General features: G+C 51.0%; 4 protein-coding genes across 4 annotated transcripts; 2 read left to right on the forward strand and 2 right to left on the reverse strand.

The window, feature by feature from the left end:
- Nucleotides 1–224: 224 nt before the first annotated feature.
- Nucleotides 225–4,082, reverse strand: T069G_01472 (calcium-dependent channel, 7TM region, putative phosphate domain-containing protein; the record flags this gene model as incomplete). The annotated part of the gene is made up of 4 exons (XM_056168682.1): nt 225–1,579; nt 1,661–3,481; nt 3,536–3,795; nt 3,859–4,082. The coding sequence occupies 4 exons, from the start codon at nt 4,080–4,082 to the stop codon at nt 225–227; spliced, it is 3,660 nt and encodes a 1,219-aa protein (XP_056033998.1).
- A 2,509-nt stretch (nt 4,083–6,591) lies between these two features.
- Nucleotides 6,592–8,847, reverse strand: T069G_01473 (DEAD/DEAH box helicase domain-containing protein; the record flags this gene model as incomplete). Its single annotated transcript, XM_056168683.1, has 2 exons — nt 6,592–8,582; nt 8,637–8,847. 2 exons carry the CDS (start codon nt 8,845–8,847, stop codon nt 6,592–6,594), a joined length of 2,202 nt encoding a protein of 733 aa, XP_056033999.1.
- A 3,173-nt stretch (nt 8,848–12,020) lies between these two features.
- Nucleotides 12,021–15,557, forward strand: T069G_01474 (PPR repeat family domain-containing protein; the record flags this gene model as incomplete). The annotated part of the gene is made up of 1 exon (XM_056168684.1): nt 12,021–15,557. The coding sequence occupies one exon, from the start codon at nt 12,021–12,023 to the stop codon at nt 15,555–15,557; it is 3,537 nt and encodes a 1,178-aa protein (XP_056034000.1).
- Nucleotides 15,558–16,681: 1,124 nt separating this feature from the next.
- On the forward strand, nt 16,682–18,395 carry T069G_01475 (uncharacterized protein; the record flags this gene model as incomplete). Its single annotated transcript, XM_056168685.1, has 2 exons — nt 16,682–16,950; nt 17,339–18,395. The coding sequence occupies 2 exons, from the start codon at nt 16,682–16,684 to the stop codon at nt 18,393–18,395; spliced, it is 1,326 nt and encodes a 441-aa protein (XP_056034001.1).
- Nucleotides 18,396–18,877: the final 482 nt, after the last annotated feature.

An 18,877-nucleotide genomic window follows, 5' to 3' on the forward strand; every position in this document is an offset into this window, starting at 1 on the left:
GTCTTTCGCTATGCAACCTCCGACAGACCGGCCGTGGGAAGCCTTCTTTAGTTCTCTTATTCGGTCTCATCAAACGCCATGAAACATGCAATCCTTTCATCCCCCTCCCCCTTTTTTGTCCTTTTTTTCTTTTTTCCTTCTTTTTGCAGGTAGCCAAAATAATCATGTCAAGAGTACAAAACGCCACGCTATTAGAGTCATTGTTCTAAACACCACTCTTTCCATCACAGGTTAATCAGATCAATCTCTGAGAAATCCGGCGGATATCTGCCGTACACCACTCGTACTTTGCTGTCCAGCGCCGTGCCTTCATTGCTGATCCAAATGTGCTCACTATAATTGCGGGTTCGGCGGACCTCGTCGTCACTTATGCCCATGTCATCTCGAGGAACCCAAACAACAGGTCGACGAGCTCGCAGAGCTGAGTGGAGGAAGGCGTGTCGAACCAGGACATCTCTCTCTTCGGGGGTAAGGTCCTCGATTTCGTCGTGGATCCCTCCGTACAGCGCTTCTCCTATGGCGCGTTGTGCTTCGAGATCTTTACTTCGCTGCTTTCGCCGGTACTCGGCAGCCTGAGAGTTATTGTCCATCATGGCCAGTTTTTTCAGTTGATTGCCACCGCCTTTGGCCCAGGATCCCACCTGCTTTCCGCCTCCTTTGGCCCAGGATCCTACTTTCTTCACCGGGTTTGCAAGTCGTACTTTTCCCTTTCCTGGCTGAATGTCGCTCAGCTCAATATCTTCTCTACTCTCCATAGAGGTGGAAGCTTTTTCTGCTGTACCACCTTCCTCCCTTCGGCCGCCTTCAACATCCTCGTCATCCTCAATGTCTGAGTCGCCCGATAGCCCAAAGCGGCGGTCCTGAGCTCGCTGGAAGGCTTCGTCACGCAGAACAGCCTCATCCTCAAATGTAATGGGCAAATATCGGAACAGAGGCGAAAACGAGTTATTCAGGAGGATTTGGTAAAGAATAGTAAGGATCAAGACCACAATCATGACAATACCATGTGGCGTGCAGGTATGGGTGCCTGAGTCATCTACCACAATGAAAAACAATCCGGCGAGGCAAAGCTCCATAACATAGATACCCGTAAACGTTTGGTTGAGCGCACGAGGGTACAACACACCACCGGTATCGACTTCGAACCGAGTAACGTAAAGCATGGAGTACCGCTGGGCTACCCAGAGGAGCCCAAACGTGATGACGGCAAAAATAGAAATGAGCGGTGCGACGACGCTATAGATAATGGCAATGCAGGCAAAGTTGGTATAGACGGGAAAGAATGTTCCCCAGTTGACATCGCTCAGTGTAGTGTTTCGAGACCACTTGCTGCGCGCGGTGTTGTCCAACAATCGAGCCAAGATGAACCACACAAAGAGGGCTCCAATCTGCAACAGAGTACCGGAACTGGTAGACATGGCCTGAAGAATCATGTAAGAGAAGAAATAGTTGGCGGCCTTTGGTAAATTCGTCGCGAGGAGATCCAATACGGCTGTGACCGAGTCGAGCTCCGTGATATTGTCGACCAGTTTGTCGATCGAAGCGGCAAAGAACGAGGCAATGGAGACAATAAGGAAAACTTGGACAAAGAGGAAGGCGAAATAAAAGACTTGCACAAACTCTGCCTTTTGGGCTCCAGTCTTGGCTCCCCTGATCTCACCAAGAATATTCAGAATCATCGGAACAAGGATGAGGAGCAGAGCAAGCACAGCAGCCGGAAGAACACCTGCAACACCCTTGGCCGCATTCTCAAGAGCTTTGTTATCTCTCAGGAAGGCGAGCCAAGATGTCTGCTGGATGAGCTGATCCAGCTGGCCCAAGGCGGCCGTCCACGCGACGGGAATGGCCCACAAGAAAATCATGGCCAACACGATAAGGGTAACGGCACCTGTACGCACCCATTCCTGCCACCATGAGAGGGCCATGTTGCTCCAAATGACATCTCGAGGCGAAATCTCATTCACTCGTGGTGCCATTTGCCTGGGGATGTGATGGATAATGCTTTGACAAGCCATGTGGGCAGCCACTTGGTGGTTGAACTGTATAAAGGCTGAGTTCATCAAGGGGAATCTTTCGGGGTGTTGCTGATCCTCATCAATTTCCATATTTAGTCGAGCCAGTTCGGTTCTGCACCAATAAATGGTGTCAACCTTTGTGTTGAATAACGGAAGGCCAGGCAGCCATGAGACTCCCCAGGGTGGTAGTCGATGGGTCGGACGGTCCTTTTTTCTGAGATATTTCGCCCACTCGGCCTCAGTTTCTTCCTCCTCCACCTTGTACTCCTCGTTGAAGTAGACAGCAGGATAGTCATTTGTCTCGGTGGCCTTTTCGCTCGTAAAAGGAAGAACGCCTTTAATATTTTGCCACAACGTCCTCTTCTCAGGCCCTTGCTTGCCTATATAGTCGTCTGCCTCGTTTTGCTGAGGGACTGGAGATGCATATCCGCCGGCAGGTGTCTTCCAGAATTCCCAGAACTTTGGTTCCTCCATGTTGTACATGTCGTCGATGTTTTCGAGTTTTCGAACTGTATTGCCTTCCACCGTAACGGGTGCATTCTGTCGAATAGCTCTGGTGGAGCTAGCAGCCGACGCATTCGATGCTCCCCGCGAATGTGTTTGTGTGCGATGGGCTTCAAAAGACTGATAGCCTCGATTTGGAGCGCCATCTTCTCCGGGAAGAGTCTGTTTGTTTGCCAGAGTTATAAAGCCATTGTTCATCCCAACATCGTCGATCTGATCGCCAGCCTTGTTGAAAGCTCCCTTGATATTCCTAAGCACCGCCACACTGCTACCGTCAGACGAATGGGATTTCCGGCCATCATCATCAGAGTCTGATGACGATTCATCGGATTCCTCTCGGACGTCTTTGAGCTTATGCATCTTTCTTTTGTGGCTATCTTCAATACGTGACTCTCTAACGCCTTCGGCAACTGTGTGCGGGACGTGGTGCTGCTTGCCATCATTGGTCCCTTCGCCACTGTTTGCCATTCGTTTGGCCTCTGCGTCTTCCTCAGCTTGACGATCGGCCTTTTCTTTCTTCGATAGCCCCTTGCGCTGCTTCTTTTCCTCGGCATTTCGCTTCTTAAGCTGAGCCTTTTTGGCTGCCCGGATCAGTTCAGTCTCGGCGGCTTCTAGCTGAGCATGAATCTTATTTCGAAGGTTGACTTTGTCCAGGAGACTTGTTAAATCACGGTTGATCCAAATATTCCGAATCCCACCTGGGAAGACGTCGAATAATCCAGACAGCGCATCTTCACTGAGCCATTTGGAGGGAATGGAGTTGACAAGCACCGTTGTGGCAGAGGCCCTCAGTCGGTGTTCCGCACTAGTCAAATAGTCTTGACGAACTTTGATATACGCGCGCATCTCGAAGAAGATGACTCCACAGACCCAGAGGACGACAAGAATTGCCATCAACAAATGAGCAGCGTAACGACTGGTCTCGGTCGCCTTGACATTACCCCAGGCCAGGGTGTCTAGACCTGTAGGTACAAAGGCAGGATCGGTGCTATTGGTACTTGAATCCGAATCTGTGCTGTTGGTGCGGAAATCAATATCATGGCCGCGACCGCCAATATAATTGATGGGAATCAAGATGGGCATGACGATGGCGCAGATGGGAATGAAAATGATGAGGAGGGTTTTAAGATATCGAAGAAAAAAGTAAGCGTCCAGCCCGCACTTGTTAATGACTTGTCGATCATTGTACATGATCAGGGCCCTAATCATGGTAAAAAAGTTGTTTGGCGGCGAGTCGGTTCGTTCGCGCTCGGGGACAAGATACGTCTTGGGCTTGCTGTGAGGGAAGCCATGGTCAGCACACAAACATCACATCAGGCGCACAACACGATATACTTACAAAACTCTTGCCAATTTGTTCCTTAAAAGGATGAAAAGTAAAAGCTGTACGAAGAAAATGATAACGGAGACCAGAATGGCCGTCAAGAAGCTCACAATGCCGATGCCTTGGCTCTTCTGGCCATTTCCCGCCGACTGCGAATTATCTCGCCGTGCCAGAGTGGCTGCCGTCGAGATCATGGCATGGGCCCATGACCGGCCACCATCTAATGATGTCGTCTCCATGGCGGGAGGAGAGAAACGAGGCGCGCCACCGTCAGGTTGGATGTGGAATGGTCGCGTAACGTGAAGGAAACAGATAGGAGGTTAGGTATATTTAAAATGAAGAGATGTAGGAATCATTTATTAAGAGGTAATGGATAGATATCGTGGCATTAAGTCGAGATTTGTAGGGGCGTCGGTACGATGATAGTGCCCCTCTGGGGGCTTCGAGGGAATGCGCTCAGGGTCTGTGTTTGTCGAGGGGAGACGAAAGCCAGCCGTGTTCACAATCAAAGGGGAGAAGCTGGAGGGCTAAAAGAAAAAGGAGAAGGCGAAGTCGGCGACAATGACAGCGCTTGCTGGTTGTCTCATTGAAGCGGTGGAGAGAGCAACCCTTTTGGTGGAGATGGAAGGGTTCAGTTTTTTTTTTTTTCTGTCGTTTGCTGAAAGAGCTTGGACGTGGTCAGTCAATGAATGAACATGGCATGAAATCAATGCTTGTTCAATTGCTAGTGCCTTGCTACCTTGTTACACGATAAGGTCATAGTGCGCTCCCTTGTCCTTGAATCCTTGTTTCTGGGCTTCTCGTCCAGAACGTCATGCGCGGCCGTGATTGGCGGCTGGTGGGTTCAGAAGCGCGCACATCGTCGCCATTAGAAACAGGGCCGTCGAGCGTCAGTGACATCAGAGGCGGCACAAAGACCCCCCAAGGCCCTGTCGCTAGCAGCGGGTGCGGCATGGATCAGCGCGGGTACAGGCGCCAGCCCCAAGCCTCAGTGAGCACCTTGATTCGTACAGGTGGTCTCGATGCGCTGCGATGCGCTGTTGGCCTTGCTTCAAGTGCAGCGCCCCACTCCCTCTCCAGTGGCTCAGGGCCTCTCATGTTGGCTCCCGCCGAGCTGGAATTGGATGCATGCAAGCGCTCGGCTCTCGACGCCATGTACATTCTGTATGTACAGTAATACAGCCTTGCTCAGTTGGCGGCAAAGAATTTTACGCGTGTTGCCAAGGGAGTAAGGCAGGGTACATGTACGAAGCATGTACCCGTTTGTGTCGGGTGTCTTTTACTTGTACTGATAATGATTCAACAAAAAGCCCCGTCAGCAACATGGATCCGGACCCGATTCGAATGATAAAAAAGGGGGCTAGTGAGCAAACGGCGGTATGAAGTTTCAGCAAGGCCAGTGGCAAGTGGGTTCAACTGGTTTCCGCTTGGCGTTGGGCGTGGAGCAGGTACTCCGGGGTAACACAGACTGAACACATTTTAGCGATATCTCCCGCCTTCATTGACGTCAAGTGTCGCAATTCATAAGTGTTCAAGAACCCCGCAAACAGAACAACAACAACTGTGCACATGCTGATATACGTACAAACTTGAACACAGCACCATAGGAGGGTGTGTTGGAATGTTCTTTTGTGGTGGCGATGGCAATCAAGCGACTTGATTGTTGTCTGCCAGTTTTCGTTGCACTTCATATTTTCTTAGAACCATGAAGTCAATCAGCACATGCTCTACAGCGCCATGCGGTGGAAAGAAAACACCGCCTGTCTGGCACTATAATTGTATGCAATCGGCGGCGTTGTATTCTTCCCACCCTTGAGCGCCTACGTGTTTATACCTTGCTACCTCTTTATGACACTTCCAAGTTTAGTAGTATTACTTGGTAGTAACAGGTAGCATTGGCTGTCTGAGATCGAGATCGCAGTGGAGAGACCAGCGTGCTGCTGTCGGCACAGATCGTCAATAATCTTATATGCTTTTTCAATACATCAAGTAAACGGCTCCTTGCTGTTGTTTGCCGTGTTGGGCACTGGATAGCCACTCCCTTAAACATCGTAGCTACGAAGGTAATAATCCCCCAGAGAGTTGGAAGCTGTACATATTCTATAGGCAGCCAATAGCCGCATATACTTCTATGATTGGTCTGTACAGCTGATCGGGGTCTCCTGCAGGAGTCCCAAGGTTCGCTGCCCTCCGTATCTGGTGGGGAGTCCTGATTATGTATTAGGCAAAGAGGCTTCACAACATCAAGTGCGGCCGGAATCTTTGGTCATATGATATGCCTTTGCGTCCACAATTGGGATGAGGCTGCCAATTTCCCACTGGCGAAGTTGGGCTGCTATTTCGCGGTAGCTCGGTGTTTCGACTGCAATCTTCATCAGAGAGGTGTCGAGGCTCATTAAGTTGGATTTTGTTGGTATACGATTTTCTTAGTAAATGATTGCACGAACTGCCGACAGCTGCCGCATCTGAAACCATACGCAAGGCAGTGTCTGAAGTACCTACCTTAGTATCGAATGCGAACAGTGCTTCTTCCAGCCAGTATCTTCGAATGCCCTACCTGGAGTGTCCAGCTCAGTCTTAATTAAGGATCAATTCTAAGTCAAATGATCACTCAGACCATTTAGTGCGCGTGTGTATCATATCATCTCATCATATACATATATTATCAATGCCGGAACCTGAAGCTATCAGGCCAGAGCCCGTAAAATTGAAAACGCAAATTAAGTCGAAGCATTATATATCGCTACTCTATCCAATGTTGAATTCACTAGCTCCGGTCGTGAGCATCCTACTCTTACGCATAAGCATGGCTCTCGCCGGCTTCGCTTGATCCTGCTTGTCGCTGTCGCTGTCATCATCGTCGTCTTTCTTAGCTCCCTTGACGCCCTGGGCTGTCCTCTTCCCAGCGTCCTTGCTACCCTTTGCCTTCCGGTCTAGGCCAGCACCAATTCCTCCTGGCGGGTCACGTAATCCATAGGCTTTTGCAACATGTCCTAAATGCAACTGAGTAATATCGAAGTGAACACGCTCTTCTCGGGTATGTGTCGCATAGGCTCTGATGTGTGACTTGAATCCGTTCCTCGCTAGTTCGAGTCGTTTGCTATCGATGAGGAGACGCTGCTCCAAGTGAAGTTGCAAAGTTTCCGCTTTATCGTGATAGGATTTCCCATCCTCGGGTTTGGCTGTTGTTTCCACGGGGAATTCCAGTTTCGTCATCAGGCCCTTTTGCAGAACAGATTCGTATGATAGAGGGGACGGTGAGCCAGAAGCTTTGAGGAGCTCAATGTAGCCTTCCTCTGTACCGGGAAGAAGGAATATGACTGCGTCACCTGAGCGTCCAGCTCGCGCTGTTCGTCCAATTCGATGAATGTGATCGGCAAAGCTGAAAGCAGGGTCATATTCAATTACCAGATCAACCGAAGGAATATCTAGACCACGAGACGAGACATCTGTTGTAATGAGAAGAGAGGGGGACTTGCAGGCCGAGAATGATTTCAGTGTCGCTGTTCGTACTGGCTGTGAAAGGGAGCCATGCATCCTGTGCAGCACTACTTCGGGGCTTGCAAGAGAGGTAATGTACGCCGCCTTTGCAACGGTCTTGGAAGTATGTTCTGCATCCTTTGTAGCCGGCAGAGGCACCTCGCCGTTTTCGGGGATTTTAAGAAGTTCGTAGTGGAAGTCGACTGTATCAGCACAGGACATGAAAATGATGGCCTTCATTGTGTGGCCACGGCGAGAGAACACAGACTTGAGATAGGCCATTAGCGTTACCAGTCTCAGCTTAGCAGGTACAATAATGTGCGACTGGTGCAATTGTGCTGGAGCCTTGTGAACAGCCTGCTCGTCCTTGTTTTCGGCCACAGTCTCAGCACCCTTCTCAGCAGCTAAGAAGGTGGCATCGGCAAGGCTCATCTCTCCAAGCTTCTGCACATTCATTTTCATTGTAGCAGAGCATAGAACGGTGACTCTTCGGTCCGGAAGCGGGTCGAGAGATACTCCAGAAGCAAGAGTTTTGGACAATTCCACCTGCTTAAGAGCATTTATAGCTTTCCTTAGATCCTCTTCGAATCCCAAATCCATCAGTCGATCGCCTTCGTCAAGAATAAGCCACCTTACGGTGCCCAAGTTGAGAGCCTTGGTATTATCGATGTGGTCAGCCAATCTTCCCGGAGTTGCCACCAAGAAGCTGATGCCTTTCCGAAGCCGGGCTTTCTCCGCCTTCTTTGACTCTCCTCCTGTAATGGCAGTAGAAACCAACCATGGGAATGGCCTGATGAGCTGTTCTAGAACTGTATGTGTTTGTTTTGCAAGTTCGCGAGTTGGCGCGACAATAATGGCAAAAATGCCCGAGTCTCGATGAATCTGCTGCTCGCCGCGTCCGCTAAGGAGGAGAACTCGATGCAATATAGGAAGAAGGTAGGCAAATGTCTTTCCCGAACCTGTTTCAGCTTGAACAAATGCATCTGAGCTGCTAGATAGCATGTGAGGAATGACTTTTTGCTGAATTGCCGTGGGTCGCTCAAGATTCATCTTGCCAAGTGCCTCAACGAGTCGAGAAGATATCGTCAATGATCCGAAATTGGCAACGGTAAGGAGTGGCGCGTTTGTTGGTTCTGGTTCCTTCCACTCGGCCTCGTCATCGAATGTTGTTTTCTGCTCTGGGTTGAACGAAAACAAGCGGGAAACGACCTGGCGCCCCTTCCCAGGACCTTTATTCTGTCCAGGGGCGTGGCCGTGATCTGCCATCTTCTTTCGAGGAAAATCTGTGAGATGTTCTGAATCACCTTCCGTACGTCTTCCCGGCCCATGGCCATCAACTCTCTGCCTCTTTGCCGATCGCTGGTCATCGTCAAGACCTGATCTCTCGACTGTTGGGCGTGTCCCAATCTTTGCGCTCTTCTGTGCCCGCTTCCTGTCTCTCCAGCTCCCTCCGGTGAATTTGACTTGCGGTTTGAGCGGCCCACTGCCCAGCTCAAAATTCATTAACATTCCATCGTCAGCCATGGCGGGAGTGGCCTCGTCTCGCGGACAGTTGTTCGGTGGGGCTTCAACTTGGAAATGTTCGTCTCCAAAAGAAAAGAGGCAATTGGTTTTTTTGCTTTGCTTTGGAAAAATTCTTATCGATAACAATAGATAATGCGGCTAGATATCTGCGATAAGATGTGGGTGGGTCTTTGTGGCACAAGCAAAAGCTGCGCCAAGAATAGGTACCTAAGTACTGTAGCTGCTCATCGCTCTACGGTAAGCTTCTCGTCAACTCTACTGGACGATCTGGTCCTCCGAGTACCGTATGCACGGGCTTCCTCCCCTTATCGCTCAGCTAACATCTGTGCAGAAGTATTCTACAACCTAGGCTCTTATCAAGTTCAGCTCTTGAGTCATGATGCTGTAACTGTTTGCGATGATGACCATACAATTCAAGCTTGCGAATGATAGGAGAGAAGTAGAAAGTGAAGAGAGGCTCATCTTATCTGCTTGGGGTATAAAGTAAAGTAATAATGCCATAACAGATACTTGGATGAGCTCTCTTGGATTTGGATTTCTCTATTCTATCAGATCACAAAATTATCAAAACATCCTACGTTTGTGCAGATTATCGAGTTCTAATGAATGAGCATCGCACGGAGAGCATTGCTAAGGTCACGGAAATAAGCAGAATACAGCGCCGGCTCGCCTATTGACGGAGAGGCCACCGGGTGTACGGCGGCCGGGGCGTAGAAAATATGCCGAGCGGCTCGGAGATGCTAGGCCATTGTCCGTAGCATCCGAGCCGTGTGGCAGTACGAGAAATGAGCCTTGTGTCTGTTACATGCGGGTGCAGACGGGACAAATTTCGTCAAAGTCCCGGCCATGTGACGGGCTGAGTTTTGGCGCACAGAAGGATCGCAAAGGCTCCACGCTTAGACAAGCGACAGCGACAGGTTCATTTTAGGGTTTGCTGCCATCAAGAGACTAACTGCCATAGTGGAAGACCTCTTCTAGAAACCTCTGGAGGGCGTTCGCAGAGTGGCTGTTTGGCAGGCGACTTGAGGCGTTCACTAATAACCATTGCCACTCGATGAAGACGGAAGCATGTGAAGACGCAGATCGACAGCAAAGAAGCATCACCTTGCCGGGAGTTGTCTGACGAGAGACGGTTGATGATTCGTGCGCGTCTAATTCAGAACAGATGTCCAATCTTACGAAGTGCTCGAAACGGCAATCAATACCTGAACATAATGCATGATGCCCCGACTCTGTTCGGGCGCGTCGTACTTGGTGAATTAAACGCCATTGTCGCTAACACCAATACCACACACCCACAATCACTGGTGTCGGGTTCTCCAAGTGTCCGACACTGCGTCTCTGCGTGCTTGAATACGGAGACTAATACAGATTGATATGGGATGGGCGTCGCACCTTGCATTGGAGGGTCATCGCGGGTTGCCTATCAAGGACATGTGTCTTATTACTGCGACGCGCATGCTATGTACGTTTCCAGAGATAGAAACCACGTAATGCCGTTGGGATTCGTCTGAGGGATTAAAACATTGGTTCATTTTATCGCACTTGAATTTGATATGATAAACTTGATGCAAAGTGATATCAGATACCTGCCAGGCACATGCAGATATTGTCGTGTTAATCCCTTGCAGATGATACCCATCACTCATGTCAAGCAGCAAAACTGCCTCGGACGGAGACTCAAGAATGCCGGGCTCAGCTTCTCGGTCAACTGGAGGCCCATTTTGGCGCATCTCACGGAGCATCTCCAGGGTCCGCCGGCGGTTCCGGCTTCTTCCTTTGGTCCCCACAGGTCGGACAGGGAATCCCAGCGAATGGGAGCCGGTTTGTTCTCGCCGCGGCCAATCAGGGCCACCGCCAGCTTCGATTACTCTGTCAAACTTGGGACTTGTGGGACGCGCATGCCTTGCCGCCTTGCCAGAGAAAATTGCTTCTCTTTCTTTAGAGAAGTGGGCGGGATGAAGCAGTTTTGGGTAAGGCTCGTGTGCAGGTGTCGTGTGTGAGTTTAGAACCCCAGACTTGGAGAGATAAAATGCGAGTACTGTAATTTGCCTATGACGCACGCGATGGCGACGATGACCCGAAGGAGCACGGATAAGTTTCCTTTGAGTTCTATGCCACCTACTGGGTATTCCATATTTGCCTGCGTCTCATTTTACTTGAATGCGTTAATGAGATGAGACTACTAAGCCACGGGGGACGGAGATGTGCGTCTGATGCCGTTTTGTGACTTCCTGTTTCTCTCCATATCCCATATAGACAATGCAGCAGTAGCGGCATCTGCAAGCTATTGAGTGCATTGGATTGAAGACAGTCTGCATTACCAAGCATACAGGAAGACGCAGGGAGGAAAAAAATAGCCACCTTGTGCAGAAAAAAATTCGACAACTGGAGCCGTATCTGCACTGCATCTCTTTTCAGCCTGAGTCATCTCCACATGCTCGTGCCTTTGAAGCTCCCGAGTCCACCCTTCCAGTGCGCTAGCGTCAAGCACCTGTAGCAGCACTACTGGCACCTTCTAGGCGGCTTAATGCCTCCACTCGCGCTGTTTACGTAGATGCTGTCGCTGGCCCTTTAGCGGCCTCCTCCATCCTTCCACGGCACTTCAGCGCAGCCCTGGCCCGAGAGAATAAGGCCGGCACGGGCCCCCGCCATTTTTTCCCGGCCTTATTTTCTCTCTTTTTTTTTACATCTCAAGTCAGCGCACACAAACGACCAGGAAAAAAAGAAGATAGTCGAGGCTGGACCCTTTCTTTTCGTCCCAGCTCTTGACTTTCGGTTTTCTTTTTCTTCTTCCATTCTCATTCTTCTTTTTTCTCTCCAACCATTTTTTCAATTTACATAGCGCGTTTGTTTGACGGCTTTCACGGCTGTCAAATGAACCTGCAATCGCCCACTATCTTTTTCTCCCCCGTAAGTCTTGGCCCCGATTTTTGCTTTTGCCTCCCACGCTTCAATGCGCTGCTTGTGCGCCGTCACCGAGTTGCACCCGTGACAGACCCAAGCAAAGCATGCATCACCTTTTGTCTCACTCTGTTGTTATTGGGAGTATCCAATTCTCTGCAATATTGAAATACCCCTTGGCAATATCATGCCTCTTTCATCCTCGCACTCCGGTACATGAACTCGCAACTAATCTGCCCGTCTCATAGTCTATACCTCCCGCTATCTAAATGCCCATCTACTCCTCGCTGTACTCGAATTTTATCCGTCAAGGATCTACATTCGCCAAATCCGTTACCGCCCACGGCTACGCACAATCCGTCGTAGCTGCTACTCACCCTCACGTCCTTAACTCACAGAATCGCCCTGTCTTTCGACGACAGCCGAACCGGTCCAGTCGTGCCTCGGCCTTTCCCCTCTATTCTGCCTTCCGTGACGAGAAGTTATCATCCGGGCTCCCAGCCGAGCACCGCCATGTCTCGAACCATGGAGGTTTAGATGCCTACTTCGAGGCCCTGCAGAAGCAGCAGGCCACCGGAGAGGAAGAAGACAACGAGTGGACACAATTCGATTTCCCCAAGCGCATCGAGTGGAAGCCCAATGCGTCATCGGTTCTCGCTGGTGAGAATGGGGTCGAGGTCAGCGCGGAAGCTGCTGAGCAGGCCGCTGCGGCCGAAGCCAGCAATGAGATTGTGGAATCTCAACACCTCATGTCGGCGGAGGAAGAGGCAGCTCTTGCACACATCGATGCTGCTCTAGAAAAGGAAATTCAAGCGCGAACTCTTCAAGCGGCTGTGGAAAAAGCTGCCGCTGCAGGTCTCTCCCTTTCTGCCCCTCATTCACGTGCGCGCACGCCTGCGCCTGCGGTGGAAACATCGCAAGGCACAGCTCGCATTTCCCGCACGGGCTCTCCGTCTGTTCAAGAGCAATCTCAGTCGTATGCCGAGCATCTAGAGAAGCTGTCGGATGCTGCCCGGTATGCTGAGATCCCAGCCGTTTTCGAGGCCATGCTGGCCACTGGCGTCCAGCCCATTGCCAGTGCCTACAACGCTCTGCTGTTGGCCGCAATCCATCTGCCTAGCCAGCGAAGCGAGGTCGTCTCCAAGGCACTAGATGTGTATGCCGATATGATGCGCCGGCGGGTGTCCCCTGATGGCCAAACTTTCAACATTCTTGTCAACATGCTCTCTTCGCGTTCTCTCGAGGTCTCAGAAATGAAGTCACTTCTTGAGGAAAAGCGACTGCGATATGGTGGAATGGACGAGCCCGGCAAATTCATGTTTGCCTCACACGAGTTGGAGCACGCCATCTTGTGTGAGGATGAGCGCCTCGATCTGGCTGTCAAGCTGTTTGACATGTCCTTCGACGCTGGCAAAGTTTCGTATTCAGCAGAGACGTATCGACAGCTGATCTCGGCCTGCGCTCAGGTCGGCCGAGTGTCGGATATGCTTCGATTCTATGAACACATGGAGCTCAGCGAGATCATTCCTTCGGCCGATGTCTTCCCCACCATGATCACCGCATATGCTAAGTCCGGAAACCTCATCAGCGCTGTGGAGTGCTACAACGAGTACCGCAGCCTGGCCATCTCTCACGATGCAGGAAGCTCGGCGCTCGGCGATCGACTGGACGCCCAAGTGTATGCCTCGGTCATCAACGCCTATGTCATCTCCGATAAGATTGAGGGCGCAATGAAGTTTTTCAAGAAGATTGTGGACGAATATGGCGTCTCCGTCACCGACATGAAAGATGCCTTGGTCGACCTCGGATTTATCAAGGGATTCATCACAAGGGGTGTCTTCCAAGAGGCACTTCAGTGGGCCCAATCTCTTAATGCTAGTGCCCGCGACCAAGCCATGATGAAGATTGCCACGATTGCTGCTGATGGCAATGATGCCACTACAGCGATTGAAGCTTATGCCAACATTCACGCGGCAAATCTTCAAGACATCGCTGCCCCGTCGATTGCTCTTCTAGCCATGAGCGTGCGGCTCGGCGATGTTGCCTCGGCTTCAAAGTACTGGCATGTTCTGTCCAACCCCGAGATGCATGCCACGGCTGCCTTCATTGAGCCCACTGCCATGTACGCGGTTTCCCTTATCGGTTCCGGTCAGGTTGCAGAGGGCTTGACGCAGTCGGAGATGATGTTCCAAAGAATCCGAGCCACCGAGTCCGAAATGCGCCTCCAGCTTGCCGAAGAGATCGATGAGGGTTCCGACTTCATTGCCCGCTACATGGAATCCCGTGGTATTGTGGACACCCGCGAGCTGGCCTCTCAGATGTCGACAGTCCCCTCACAGGCTCACAGCATTTCTCCCTATTTGTCTACCCCCACGGTCTCCAGCTACGAGGACAACTATGACCCATATGCCCACAACACCGACTTCAAGGGCTCCTCTTTGATCGCCGATGACTTGGAAGGTAGCCATGGCCGCAAGGGTCCTCGTCTCAACGAAGCTCTCAACCGATTCCGAAACATGCGACGAGCCGGCAGACACCCCCGATACATCACGTATGCAAAGCTGATTTCTGCTGCTGCTCGCGAGAGCAAGATGGATCTCTGCCAGGATGTTCTTGCCATGGCTCGTACTGACGTTCCCCCGATTGCTCACAATGCCGTAGTCCGTTATGGCTGGTCTTCGATTCTGGACGCAATGGTTGGCGCTTGCCTGACGCTGGGTAACCGCGGACGGGCTGAGCAGTACCACCAAGAGCTGCTTGAAATGGGTGCCACGCCTTCTGCGAACACCTTTGGACTGTACATCACCACATTGAAGGATTCCACCAAGACATTCGACGAGGCCTCGGAAGCAGTTCGCATCTTCTTGCGCGCTAAGACCGAGGGTGTCGAGCCTAGTTCTTTCTTGTACAACGCACTGATCGGCAAGCTGGGCAAGGCTCGTCGCATTGATGACTGTCTCTTCTACTTTGCGGAGATGAGGGCGCTTGGCATCAAGCCAACTTCGGTAACATACGGCACCATTGTCAACGCCCTGTGCCGTGTCAGTGACGAGAAGTTTGCGGAAGAGCTCTTTGATGAGATGGAGGCCATGCCCAACTACAAGGCGAGACCGGCACCCTACAATAGCATGATGCAGTTCTTCCTGACGACAAAGCGAGACAAGTCCAAGGTCCTTGCCTATTACAACCGTATGATGTCCAAGGGCATTGCTCCCACCTCTCACACTTACAAGCTTCTGATCGACACGCACGCTACTCTGGAGGCGGTAGACCTGGAGGCCGCTGAACAAGTACTGGAGGAGATGCGCGCGGCTGGCCAGCGACCCGAATCGGTACACTATGCATCGCTCATCCACGCCAGGGGATGCGTTCTACACGACATGGAAGGCGCACGAAAGGTTTTTGATTCGGTCGTAGAGCAATACCTAGTCCCAGTCAACGCCAGCATCTACCAGGCCCTGTTCGAGGCCATGGTAGCCAACCATCGGGTTGCCGAAACGGAGACAGTCCTTGCAGAGATGCGAAGCAAGAAGGTCGAGCTCACAGCCTACATTGCTAACACTCTTATCCATGGTTGGGCTGCAGAGAAGAAGATCGAAAAGGCCCAGGCCATCTACGATGCTGTGCCTCGTGAGAAGCGCGAGCCCAGCACGTATGAGGCTATGACACGAGCCTTCCTTGCAGTCGAGCAGCGAGAGGAAGCAAAGGCAGTCGTGGGAGAGATGCTTACTCGCGGATATCCCAGCGCTGTGGTCAACAAAGTTCTTGAGCTGCTCGGCGGAGGCCAGGAGGCCAGCTTGGAGTGATTTGGTACACACCACATCACACAGTCAACATTTTCTTTTCATTTTATTACAGCGACGTCTTGTCTCTTGATTTTCTTTGTCTTTTCATTTGTTTTTTGATTTCATTTTCTCTCATTTCTATTTTTAGCCTCGACGTGTTTTGATACCCCTTTGGCATGCAGGTTGGACGGTGTTTGTATTGGGGTGTCGTCCTAATATCAGAGGCTCTGCGTGGTGTTTTTGAATTCCATTTCATCCTGTTTTCTTCTGTGGCTACAGGATGGCACGGCGTTTTCAGGCGGCGGATGGGTACATGATTTGCATATACAAAAAAAGAAGGCATTTTGGTTTAATTGGGCTTGGGTGATGCGAAAGAAAGGACGGAAGGATTGCGGGCTCTGAGAGCCGCTGATAGACAAATCTCCACTCGGCATAGGCCAAGGCCATGGCCACAACGGTAGTAGCAGAATATTGGGTGTTCTATTGGGATTGTTTGGGATGGTATATAAAGGGTTCAAGGGAATTGTGCCTTTATTACTACTCTACTGGACTGGATTTTCTGCTACCGTGTATCATATCAAAGAAGAAGGAATGGGTATATAAAGGAGAAAGCGCCAAAGGCAGCGAAATGAAACAATGCCTATTGCAGTGCACCGATTTTGTGTCTATGAGTGAAAAGAAAGAGTGAGTTGTGTAAGTGCATCGTAGATTCATTATGATTGCTATTAGATTCGCGACAGTGCGAATACGAATACGGTGTGTTGTTTGCACTCACCACCGCGAGGCATTCCTCACGCCCCGCTCCATTTTATCTCAGAACTTCAAAAGATTCAAGTCCTCTGTCAGCATCGACTTCAACAGCACAAACAATCGAAGAGATTGACCAGTATACATCGGTCATCCTTTTCACATTTTTTTTTATCTGATATCTAATATTCTTTGTCGTTCAATTGGGCGCTTTCTTCTTGCCAGCCTCGTTTCCGCCACCGTTACATCGCCAGAGCCTTGTCAGCTCCTAATATATATAACCTGCATATATATTGCGCCGCCAATTCATCTCGCTCACCCTATATACGCCTCTAATTGCCTGCAGCTTATCTATTTCATCTTTTTCTCTGTTTATTCACCAAATAAATACACACAAAATGCCCACCGCAAACGCCTCTGTCGCCGTCTCTGCGCCAGGCAAAGTCCTCCTGGCCGGCGGCTATCTGGTGCTGGATCGCTCCTACACAGGTCTGGTGCTGGGCCTGAGCGCGCGCATCAATGTTATCGCTGGCGAGATCATCACGACTGAGGGCGTTCAGCTCAACGAAATTGTCGTCGATAGCCCGCAGTTCCAGGACGCGCAGTGGCGATACGGCTACCACCTTGCGCCGGAAAAGGGGGGCATCAAGGTGACCCAGCTGCAGGTGTGAGTATTAATATTATTGTTTTTGCTGCTCCTGCTGTTATTGTTGTTGTTATTTTCTTTTTGCTATTTTTATCACCGTTTTGGGATTCACTCTGTTTGAGAGACTCAGGAAGAGAGAGGACCCTTGTGTTTCTGTTCCTTGTTTCTGTTTCTCGGGAATGAAAACGTTGCTCCCGGAAGCGGAACACTAGGGAGAGCAAAACACCACAAGACGTCCCAATTCCCTCTGGCAATGAGACAAGGTCTCTCAATTCAATTAAAAGGAAATTTCCCTGTCTTTTCTGCCTGTTCCAAGGCATGCAAAATCCTTCTTGTCCTTGTTCGAAAACGGCCTTGTTTTTAACTCTACTCTTACTGACATTTGCCGTGTCTTGGTTCCTCATCTCAGCGGCCCCACCATCTCAGCCAACCCCTTCGTTGAGACGACGCTGAGCTACGCCCTCACCTACATCGATGCCGTTGTCTCATCCAAGCGCAGTCACAGCGCTATCAAGTCTTCACGCATCATTATCCTTGCTGACAACGACTACTATTCTCACTCTCATGCCTCCTCGTCTGGGCGATTCGCCAAGTTCCCCGTCACTCTTCAGGGCGCCAACAAGACTGGCCTCGGCTCCTCCGCAGCTCTCGTCACCTCCCTCACTGCCTCCTTGCTCACTCACTACTTGCCCGCCAGCATCTTTGACCTCTGCTCCAAGCAGGGCAAGCAGACGCTTCACAACCTCGCCCAGGCTGCGCACTGTGCCGCCCAGGGCAAGGTCGGCTCGGGCTTCGATGTCGCCGCCGCCGTGTATGGGTCCTGCACCTACCGCAGGTTTTCACCCGCCATCTTGAGTGTGCTGCCCGAGCCCGGAGCCCCTGGATTCAGCGACAAGCTCCTCGCAGTCGTAGATGGCGAGAAGTGGGACGTCGAGGTGCAAGACGATGGTGTCACCGTGCCACCAGGGCTGGTCCTACGCATGTGCGACGTCGACTGCGGCAGCCAAACCGTCAGCATGGTGAAAAAGGTCCTCTCGTGGCGCAGCCAAGACGAGCAGCACTCAACAGGCCTCTGGAACGACCTCCAGTCGAAGAACGAGGACCTGGCTGCCGCGCTCAAGGCCGGCGCCCTCGACCAGCTCCCCACCAAGCTCAGCCAGGTCCGCGAGCTGATCCGTCAGATGGGCCGTGAGAGCAGCGTTCCCATCGAGCCCGACACGCAAACCGAGCTGCTCGATGCCGTCAGCGCCCTCGATGGCGTCTACGGCGGCGTCGTGCCTGGTGCTGGCGGCTACGATGCCCTCGCCCTGCTGATGCGGGATGACGACCAGACGCTGGCCCAGGTGCAGGACTTCCTGGCCACCTGGGGTCGCGAAAAAGGCGCAAAGGTGAAGCTTTTGGGGGTAAAGGGGGAGATGGAGGGGGTTCGCCAGGAAAGCTTGGACGTGTACGACGGGTGGCTATAGCTTGCTTCGGCCCTGAACATTGTCAACCTATTCCGCTCTTTGACAGGCGATGTTTCCTGGAAAGCCGTAGATGACTTTCATCACAAAAGAAAGAGGAGGGATCTGGAAAGCTCTTTTTCTTTTCATTATCATTGTAGAGCTCATATGAAGTGAAAAAGAAGAAAAAGTAAATAGAAGAACCAAATCGATCGACAGAGTCTGATCCCTTGGTTGCAGTAGGCAGCTGTGTATGGTCCGTGTCATGTTGCACAGGCAAAATCTCATTACACCAAAAACCGTGCCACCCTGAGACAAAGCACATAGCGAAATGACTCTGGCACACACGGGAACTAATTGGCATAATCAAAACAAAAATGCACATATCACTGTATTGAACAATTACTCTCTGCTCCTGCGTAACTTTTGCATTACATTAACTAAGTGAGACTTTTCTGCATTAATTCCCCCTTTCTGCCTCTCAATCGCGTTCATCATTACCAAGG

Source organism: Trichoderma breve, chromosome 1, assembly GCF_028502605.1.
Source record: "Trichoderma breve strain T069 chromosome 1, whole genome shotgun sequence".
Taxonomy (NCBI): domain Eukaryota; kingdom Fungi; phylum Ascomycota; class Sordariomycetes; order Hypocreales; family Hypocreaceae; genus Trichoderma; species Trichoderma breve.